Source organism: Cucurbita moschata, unplaced genomic scaffold (assembly GCF_002738365.1).
Source record: "Cucurbita moschata cultivar Rifu unplaced genomic scaffold, Cmos_1.0 Cmo_Scf00019, whole genome shotgun sequence".
Taxonomy (NCBI): domain Eukaryota; kingdom Viridiplantae; phylum Streptophyta; class Magnoliopsida; order Cucurbitales; family Cucurbitaceae; genus Cucurbita; species Cucurbita moschata.
In genome coordinates, this window is record NW_019268535.1 from 3,868,692 (window position 1) to 3,879,256 (window position 10,565).

Consider the following 10,565-nt stretch of genomic DNA (forward strand, 5'->3'; position numbering starts at 1 on the left):
AATATTCCAAAAAAAAAAAAACGTTCATGGAACAAAAACAATTGTGATTTCTACTTTCTACTTACCTTGTTTGATCGGTGATCTTTGCAATTTTAGGATGATAAGCTATTTTTGTAAACGAAGTTATTAACAATTTTATGATAATTGTAAATAGTCATTAACTTGAGTAAGTTAGGGATAAAATTTTAGGAAATTTATTAGTGCTTTCTCCCCAAACAATCTTTGTTCTCTCTGGCACGCTGTCGATGTTTGGCTCTAATACCATTTGTAACGGCCCAAGCCCCATCGCTAGTAGATAATGTCTGTTTTGACCTGTTAAGTATCATCATCAACCTCATGATTTTAAAATGTGTATGTTAAGGAGAGGTTTCCACACCCTTATAAGAAATGTTTCGTTTCCCTCTACCACCGATGTGGGATTTAACAATTTACCTTCCTTACCATTTGTAACAGCCAAAACTCACGACTAGTAGATATTATCTGCTTTGGCCCGTTGCGTATCATCATCAGTCTCATGGTTTTAAAACACACCTATTAGGAAGAGGCTAAAAAAAACTCTCCTCAAGTTATTCTTTCGAGTTCATTTATTTGTTTCGGTAAATTTTGACGGTAGGTCATATCTTTCAATTCATTACGTGTGGGCTAATTTCTTCCCATTCATCATCATTGGAGTTTGTTCATATAGGAAAAAGAAACAAAGAAAGAAGATTATGATATGATTTGGGCCATTCCATTCTTCTTTTTGAAAAGTTAAAATCTTTATTTTTCAATCCTACACAAATGGAACATACCCTCATGAATATCTTTTGGATATGACACCATTCAGAGAAGCAGATCATTCCACCTCCACCCGGTTCATTTTAGTAACTATTCCAAGCTTCAAATGGTTATTGTAACGACCCGATAATGTTCTCTTTAGACTTTTTCTTTCGGACTTTCCCTCAGCATCGGCTAAGAGAAGGTTTCTACACCCTTATAAAGGATGTTTTGTTCTCCCAACCAATATGGGACATCACAATCCACCACCGTTCGGAGCCCAGCGTCCTCGCTGACACTCTTTCTTTCTCCAATCGACGTGGGACCCCCACTAAATCCACAATGGACTCATACAATTATTGGGCTTTACTCTATCGTGCTTTACTCTATTGGGCTAGTGATGATATTATAACAACTATCTATATATATCCAAAACACCCCCATGAACTTATAAATAAATATTAGAATCACACGACACACAATCTAAATTAAGAGAAAGAACAGAAGAGAGAAAATACAAATAAAAATATTAGCTAATAGTTTTGTAACCATAACTTTAGATATGTACGAAAAGAATAAGAGAATAGAGAAAGTATATCTTCGAACACGAAATATATATGATTTTAGTTCACCAAATATAATCATCTACAATCTCTAAACTATAAATAGACAGCAGACAATAATAACAAGGAATAACCCATTTTCATCTCCAATTCAAAAAACTCAACGCTCATGTTCATCTTCAACAGAGAAAGTATTCAATATTATAGGATATCTCATCATTCACGTTTAAATTTGGATTTTAACAAAACAGATATACTGGACTTTGTTTGACGTTTACTACATACATATAGCCAAATCATGTATATTACCTCTCTCGCTCTCAAAATATGATGATGCCAAAAGATTTCAGTCTTCATTTTCCACCACAGTTGAAGCCATGGCAAACTGAAAGCACTATGATAAGGATCAAAGCTATCAAAATCCCCAAAACGATCAACTTGATCTTCATATTTTGTAGCCACATTTTCCTTCGAATTTTCGTTCCACTCGTCTTGAAGTCTTGTGCCTGTACAACAACAACATTCCCTGATTGAATATAAAAACTACCATAGTAATGCACCTAAGCGTCTAGTCGTTCTTGATAAAGATAGCTATGAACGATAAACCTTTCGAAACATTAGATCGAGTTTCATCAGATGTGAAGATAGTTCAGCCAAAGGAAAGTGTCAATACATCCATGACATATTCACACATTTATGAGGGCCAAAAGGAAAAGAGATGACACAAACCTGGTTATGAAGGTTTTCGGTCTTATCCACTAGAAGTTCTATCTTCTCTCCTCTGTCAAGAACCTGCATCAACAAGGAGCATGAATGAGAACAAGGAAAATGATATTCGACTTAATATAACGCTTCATTAGTAACATACACACTCCACGACCCGATAATTAAGTTCCAAATCGAGGCAAATAAAATGCCCCCGACTCCTTCCAACATGTCTTGCCTTTCCCCATTTTAATTAAAAATGAGATGAAGGCTCCACGTCCACGTTTCGGACATTTTTCAATAACTTCATCCAGTCGCCAACTAGCCATGTAACACAGCCAACGCCTTATAGATTTAACAATTACAAATTTCCAGGATTTTTTTTAAGGGGAGGGGGATTGAACAACCCATTACACGCTAAACGAAGGTACAAAATGAGTCTACCAGCTTGTGAGTTAATAAGCTTGAGTTAGCAAAAACTAACCTAGATCAATTTGTCAATTTTTGGATAATTATTTAGTAGTTATTGATTTGAAAGTTTAGGAGATCGATTAAGAAGATTTAGTAGTTATTGATTTGAAAGTTAAGAGATCTCCTTAATCGAGTGCAATCTCCTTCTTAGTTTCAAGAGAACGTTTAGGAACGGAAGTTCATAAGATGTACGTTATTTTCACAACAAAGAAAGAAGAATGAATAAGCTTAAGGTTCCTCTATTCAAAAGCAATGAATAAGCTTAAGGTTCCTCTATTCAAAAGCTCTCTTCCTTCTTCAAATTTTTCTTCCGCTTCACTTATTTGTTTTGACATATTTCGATCGTGGGCAATTTGCCACGTCTCCTTTTACCTCTTAAAAAAGGGTGAAGAAAACAACCCTCAAAAATGGCAAGAACAGCAGAAAGAAACATAAGGAAATCATATTATGCCCCATGAGGTATAGATATCGAGGTGCAATGCGCGCCAACCAGGACATCTTAACATCGTAACCATTATGGTATACCTATACCTTCTTTGTCTTTACACGGAACCGACACTTTCATTAAAATAATGTCTAAGATACCAACGATAAGGGGATAAGGAATCTCTTACAAGCTAAAGAAAATTATGAAAAAAGTTCCAGTGGCATGAATCAAGGAGATTATAATTAAATAACAACCTCCTGAGATTCTAGGCTCCCTACCAGAATAAATTCCTAATCTCCTTCTCCGAGAAATCCGATACCTTCGAGCGTAGGGATTTTGAAAAATGATAGCGAGCAGGATTACTAGAACAAATTGCCATGGAATGCCTAAGCCTCCTACCCTTGGAAGACATTACATTTATCCAATTTCAGATTGTCGAGGATTCTTTCGACCGCTAACTTCCGAAACTTTGAAGAAAAGGGATTTCCCTTCAGAAGCCACCTCAAGATACATCAAAGGCCAAAAACCATGAGGAGCTTTGACAAAAGAAGATAACTGGATTTTGATTCATTTTTCTTTTTAATTAAACCAAGTCAAGTTCTTTTCCAATCTACACAATAGTTTTCATTAGTAATCAGAAGCGGCAGACGGAAAGAGGGCTGGGAATTCATCACACAACCTCGGTAGGAAAGCTAAAATTGCCCCCGACTTTCATTTCAAACGTACAATCTCAGGATAGGTCACATTTGGTGAATGATAACACCATCTTTTAGGAAGATACTTAGCATAATAAAAGACCGCTGAACAGGTTCCAACATTTATAACACTTCAGAATCAGGGCAGCCATCACAGCTCCTAGAGTTTTAAAAGAAACACAAACGATAGAGAGGTTGAGTAGTGCACCAAGATGCTAGACTTCGAGGCAAGTTTCAACTTGCATTGAAGTTGAGACTGATATGTGGCTTCTTGAAAATTCAAAAACATTTTCGGGCAAATATTATAACTGGCTAACAATGGAAATCAAGTAATTCCAAATGCTTTTTCCAGGTTTTTCTTAAGAGTGATATGAACACTTGTGTTAATTTAAGAACCTTGCATGAGTTATCCTCAGCTCAAAGTATTATATGCAAGAAAACTTTATTAATCATTTGAACCCTTCTACTCTTACTCAGAAACTCCTATGGAACAAGATAACAGCGCTCTACTGACTGTGGTCTGATCAAGTAATATTAGAGAATTTCTTCCAGTTGTTTGTGGATCAACCCTTTAAGAACAACAGGCCAATCAACATTATCGTAGCTTTTGTTTTAATTCTGGTTTGAAGGAAACAGAATAACATTCCACAGGCAGGAAACATATATTGTAAATTCAAAGTAAATTGTTTCCTTTATTGGGTTCAACCCTAAGAGTGTAATTCCATGGTAGAGGAGTTTCTTCTCTGTCGAAGGATTAGCCTTAAGTTAGGAGATACTTGTGTAATTTTCCTTTAAGTTTCATTTTGATAGATTGAAGCTCCACTTTGGCTCCTTTGTTGGGCGTTCTTTTTGTATGCCCTTTGTATTCTTTCATTCCTTCTCCATGAAAGCATGATTTCAAATAAAAATGAAGTATATTGTTTCCTTTAATGCCTCTAACTGGGATACTCTTTTCAATGCTTTCGTCATACTCTCAATGGAAAGTGTTTCTGGGATCTCCAATAAATTTGGCTAGGATGGCTGTCTCATCTTCCCTGCGGTTATTGATTCTTTAAAAAACAAATCAGCCTGATCTTCTTATGGTCGAGGCGTTCAATTTTGTACAGGAAGTTGAAAGATATATGCGCAGACCTATGTTGAATTACTAAATTAACGGACTCGTAGTCCTTCGTGAGGAGTTTTCTTAGGCAGGAAATTCTGGATTCCTAAGACTAGTGATATTACCGATCCCCCTCTCTTGATAAGATCTGAAGAACCTAAACCTTGTATCGATACCCCACTGATGCATCCTATCTAAGTGAAGACCAAGAGCATTTGTTCTTAAACTGTCACTTTTCTAGCAACATTTAGCAGTCTACTTTTTTACGGTATAATCCTCGTAATAATAAGAAAATCCCAGTTTTACTACTTTCAGAACAAAGCTGGAAGCTTATTCATGCCCATTGAAGAGCCTTTTCAATCTCTTTTGACTTGTTCATTTTGACTTGTTCATGTGAGAATATGTAACGGCTCAGGCCCACTGCAAGCATATATTGTCCTCTTTGGGCTTTTCCTCAAGGTTATATCGTCCTCTTTGGGCTTTCACTCAAGGTTTTTAAAACGCGTCTGGTAGTGGGAGGTTTCCACATCACTATAAAGGGTGTTTCATTTTCCTCCCCAACCGATATGGGATCTCACAATCCACCCCCTTCAGGGCCCAGCATCCTTGCAGGCACTCGTTCCTTTCTCCAATCGATGAGGGACCCCCACCAAGCCACCTCCCTTCGGGGCCCAGCGTCCTCGCTGACACTCGTTCCTTTCTTTAATCGATGTTGGACCCCCACCAAATTCACCTCCCTTCGGGGTCCAGCATCCTCACGGACACTCGTTCCTTTCTTCAATCGATGTTGGACCCCACCAAATCCACCCCTGTTGAGTTATGGAGTCTGCTCCCTGTATTTATAGCTTGGTCAACGGCTATATCCGGTAAAGCTATATATGGTAAATAGCTATATATAGTAGATGGTTAAATCTGGTAAAGCTATATTTAGTAGACTGAACCATATATATATCCGGTCCAGTAAAGCTTTGTAAACGTACTTTCTATTCTCTGTACTATCTCTTGTTGTACATACCTGAAATCATCAATAAAAAAATCCTTTTAACAAGAGTTCTCCTTGCAATTTTCTCTATCCTTTTTTTTTGTGTTCATCTAGATCAAGCGTGTGCGTTATTGTGCGATCCTAACACCCCCTTTGGGGCCCAGCGTCCTTACTGGCACACCGCCTCAAGTCTACCCCCTTCGGGGAACAACCTCCTAGCTGGCACATTGCCCGGTGTCTGGCTCTGGATACCATTTGTAACAGCCCGGGCCCGCCGCTAGCAGATATTGTCCTTTTTGGGCTTTCCCTTTTGGACTTCCCCTCAAGGTTTTTAAAACGCGTGGAGAAGTTTTCACACTCTTATAAAAGGTGTTTCGTTCTCCTCCCCAACCGACGTGGGATCTCACAAAATATAACTCTATTTTGTTATTTTAGTAATTGTAGATTGAATTTTAAAAAACAAAAACAAAAGAACAAAGACATATGCTCTAGGCAAGCCAAAGGTAATTCAAACCTAAAATTCAAGTGGAAAACAGTGTTCGAAATGTTTTGGAAAGTGTGAATTAAGTTCTGACGATAACGAAAGAGAAACGTTCCACTTTTGTTTGAAGAGAATAGTTGGAAGAAGTGACCAGAGAAAGAAACCTCGAGGCTACTACTTCAAAAAAATGTTCAAGAAAGGGATCTAAAGTTTTCGTCCACTATAAACATCCAGAGAGCTTCCAAGATTGTGCAAGATAAGATAAAATTGAATGCATACCTTTTCAATATTTTCCATCATAACACCTTTCACTTCTGAAACTTGAGCCTTCACCTTTGCAAGCTTGCTGATCTCTTCAGGATTATCAACACAGTACTGCATATGTTCCTTCAGCTTTGACCTATAAATAAAATTATGGTTAATCAATAATGAATGTTCTATAAACCATTTTCAGCAAGTACTTTATCAAATACCTAAATTCCTTGTTAAGACTATTGGCAGGAGCTGTGGCAGCCTTTCCCCCACCATACTTCGACACGAAATCATCCTTAATACGCTCCAAAAATGCAATTGGCACTTGTCTTCCAGCTGATTCAGTTGCAACGACACAGTATGCTGCAATACAAAAGAAAACACAAGTATGACTTTTTGGTTAAAATTCACTAGTTAATGTAATACTGGCACAGAAAAGCCAACTATCTCATATGGAAAAAAGAAAAGGGCGGAAGGGAAAACCTTATTTTTCGATGACTCAAAGTAAACCATGAAAAGTACATATAGAAAATCAAACTATTTCATCAATGATATGAAAATGAAAATTTTCCTTAGGGTTTTAGCTTTAAGCAATCAGGAAGAACCTTTTAAGGGTCAAACCATGTAACAGCCCAAGTCCACCGCTAACAAATATTGTCCTCTTTGGCTTTCCATTTTGGGTTTCCCCTTACGACTTTTAAAACGCTGCTAGTAAGAGATTTCTACACTCTTATAATGAATGTTTCGTTCCCCTCTTCTAACGACTCTTCTAACGACGTGGGATCTCACAAACCATTATTTTATTCAAGAATATAAAAAGGTATTAAAAAAAAAACAAGATTTTTTCATAAGAAACCGTGCTTTTATTGAGGAAAAAATGAAAGAATGCAAGGACATCCAAAAAAAACCAAGTCCACAAAAGGAACACGATTAAAGAAATGTGTTCCAATCAAGAACATAAAAGGGTAACTTAAACAAAACATTCGGTCAAGGGGAAAAGATTAAACAATTTCTCAAAGGTATACGTTGTGAGAGAGTACAAAAGAAAGGGCTGCAGCATTCACAAACTACCAAGAAATAGCAATATATCGTAAGTCTTCTTCATTGTCAACCATCTAAACCGAAACAGACACAATTTGAATCATGAGTCAAAACCGATACATCAAGTCAAGTTCATATAATCCCCAAATCAGATCATGTCTAAGCGTGGCCAAGTGACCCATCTTTAAGTTTTCTTCGTATGTGGCATGTTCTTGTCCCATCACATGTTGAGATGTATATGACTAATCCAAGTTGTATCATGCAACAGTGTGTTTGTGCCAATTAGAGGGTTTTCTAATAAACATCGTCCTTAATTTTGTCATATGTATGTTCCTTTAACTCAATATATAGCTTGTCCCTTACGTACATGGCATTTTTTGATTTAATCCCCATCCCTAAAATTCTTGAAGTTCTAATTTTATCCCTTGATATTAAGTTTTATTAATAAACCAATAACTGTAAATAGACATTAAAATATGATTTACGTAGAAATTTATTCATGAGAGACTATGTAGAAATTTAAATTTTGTATTTTTAAATGTGAGAATCAATTGGTAGTATTGCAACAGCTCTATCGTTTCCACATTTATGTGTCGGTTTCTCATCTCCATATCATTAAATTAAAACACGGGATTATTCTAAAGCAACAGCTAAGTATATTGTATGTCATATTATCGATTTGCTAACGAATTTTAGTGTCAATCGCATGAAATTGAAACCTTAGAAGAATAGTGATGAACACAGATATTAGGGGCAGTTTACAGAAAAAGAACTATGATAAATTTTGAATGAGAAATGTAACAAAATTATGAATGAGAAATGTAACAAAATTATGAATGAGTGAAGTAACTAATAAACTAAGCTATCAGAATTGCATCCTAATTCAAAACTGATAGCTCCCAATTTAAACCCTTGATGGCTCAAGATAGAAATAACAATAATTTTTATAATTGAACTCCATTGCCAAAATAAGAACAATAATAATATGCTCCATCCTTGAGTTTGTCTACTTTTACAGGTAACCTATTTCGGAACAACGGAAGGGGAGAAAATTTTAATCCCATATAAGCTACAAATACATCTCGACTCCTTTTCCCTTCCCTTATGTGAGATCACACCTCGGTTGGGGAGGAAAACGAAGTGTTGAACACAACTCTTTGTGGGAAACACTCGCACAATTTATTAAGACCAATCGAGAAGAGAATACAAGACACTTTATGTAGAATACTACTGTTTTGTATTGCTGGAGACTTCTTGGGATGATGAACTAAGTAGGGTGGAGGGGTAGTATTTATACTAGGCAATCTATTCCTAAAATTTCTAAACATTTGTATCTAAATCATTTTCCTAAATTTATTCCTAAAATCCTAAATCATTTTCTTAAAATATGGTCACTCATACAATGGTTGGGCTTGACCCTATTGGGCTAGTGATAATATTTTAACACGAAGTATCCTTTATAAAGGTGTGGAAACCTCTCCCTAGTAAACGCGTTTAAAAAAACCTTGAGGGGAAGCCTGAAAAGAAAAGCCTAGGACAATATCTGCTGGCGGTAGGCTTGGGCCGTTACAATTGTATCAGAGCCCGACAACGGGCGATGTGCTAGCGAGAAGGCTGAGCCCCAAAGGGGAGTAGACACGAGGCAGTGTGCCAACAAGGACGCTAGACCCCGAAGGGAGGTGGACTAAGAGGACGCTGGTCCCGAAGGGAGGTAGATTGTGAGATCCCACATCGGTTGGGGAGGAGAACAGAGCATCCTTTATAAGGGTGTAGAAACCTCTCTCTAGTAGCCACGTCGAAAGGGAAAGCCCAAGAGGACAAGGATTTACACATAACTCTCAATGGTAATAAGTTAAATATAGGAGATAGAACAGACGATGCAAAAAGAAAAGGATGCTCAAACAATTAAACTTGCATAAATCTCCATTTTCTCGGCATCCAAACAAAAATTTCAACAGGGTATCAACGACGGATCCGGATTCTTTAACAAAAATCGGCTAAATAGTGAGAAATCAAGAAACTCCTCTTTCAAAAACATCCCTACTAGCAACATCTCTCAAGATCTCACAATCAGAAACGAAACCCAATAACAAATCAAAGGGAAAATAAGAACAATAATTCTTCAAGCCGTCAGCAAAATTCAACAACGAAGAAAAAGGGGGGAAACGAGTAGGACTTACTGTAACCGTTGTCGACGAGATAATTGAAGGTGTGGCCATCGCAATTGTAGGTGAATTTGTTATTAGCAGAGGGCAATTTCTGGAGGCATTGAAAAGCAATGGAATTGAAATTCCCACTATACTCGGTGTACTCAGCGAGAATCACGGTTCCGCGAGAGACAAAAGTGTAGATCAGAGATTTCTGCGCCATCTGTAAGAACAATCTGAGGAAAATAACACAGTTTTTGGGATCAAAAGAAACTCCTTACCGTTTGAAGAGCTAAGAAAAAGCAAACCCAGGTCGCGAAATCGTAAACCCTGCAACCCCAATTTCGATTTGGGGATGAATAACGGAAGAAGAGAGAAGGGTAGAAGGGGAAAAAGCAGGGGAAATGAGAAAAGAGTAACGTGAAGAAGAGGGGTTAAAAGCAAAAGTGAAACCGGCAAAGAGGAGAGAGAGTTATGGTTCCAAATGTGAGAGAGAGAGTTGAATTGTAAGGTTTGAAAATGCAAAGACGACCCAAATGCAAAGACAGGTAGTGAAGGCTAGATAGCAAGCTACGGCTTCTATTCTTATTTTTCAACCCAATTCTCTTCAACGGCTGAGCGGGGCGGGTAATGAAGGCTCGTTTAGTAGATAGTAAGCTACAGCTTTGACGAACAACAAGTACTTACTCCTATCAAGCGATCAAATATGAACATCAGGGCTTTTTTTTTTCAATGAAAATTCATTCAAAGGTATCGAGATCAATCATGTGACAATTTCCCCTTCGCCTTCAAATCAGAAAGAAGAATTTGGAGAGAGAAAGAACCTTTAACCTATTTACCAAGCTAACGAGGATTTCATTGACTCGACTAGGTAATCTCAGACGAGGGGAAGGAAGGAGTGAAGCAAGCAAGCAAACAAGAAATATTCAAAATAAGAAGTCTCATC

At 37.4% G+C, this 10,565-nt stretch overlaps 1 protein-coding gene across 1 annotated transcript; it reads right to left on the reverse strand.

Annotated features, from left to right (window-relative positions):
- Nucleotides 1-1,503: 1,503 nt before the first annotated feature.
- On the reverse strand, nucleotides 1,504-10,106 carry LOC111457114 (vesicle-associated membrane protein 721-like). The gene is made up of 6 exons (XM_023099267.1): nucleotides 9,901-10,106; nucleotides 9,653-9,842; nucleotides 6,653-6,794; nucleotides 6,459-6,579; nucleotides 2,049-2,111; nucleotides 1,504-1,825 (listed from the first exon to the last, which is right to left on the reverse strand). The coding sequence occupies exons 2-6, from the start codon at nucleotides 9,840-9,842 to the stop codon at nucleotides 1,673-1,675; spliced, it is 669 nt and encodes a 222-aa protein (XP_022955035.1). The 5' UTR covers nucleotides 9,901-10,106; the 3' UTR covers nucleotides 1,504-1,672.
- Between the last annotated feature and the right edge of the window lie 459 nt (nucleotides 10,107-10,565).

Bases quoted from the DNA above. Each gene is read 5' to 3' on its own strand.
- LOC111457114 (XM_023099267.1), bottom strand. From the start codon at position 9,842: ATGGCGCAGAAATCTCTGATCTACACTTTTGTCTCTCGCGGAACCGTG. The intron at 6,580-6,652 runs GTATTTGATAAA...TTTTATTTATAG, and splicing joins AGTCTTAACAAGGAATTTAG to GTCAAAGCTGAAGGAACATA. The intron at 1,826-2,048 runs GTTTGTGTCATC...GTTGTTGTACAG, and splicing joins CCGAAAACCTTCATAACCAG to GCACAAGACTTCAAGACGAG.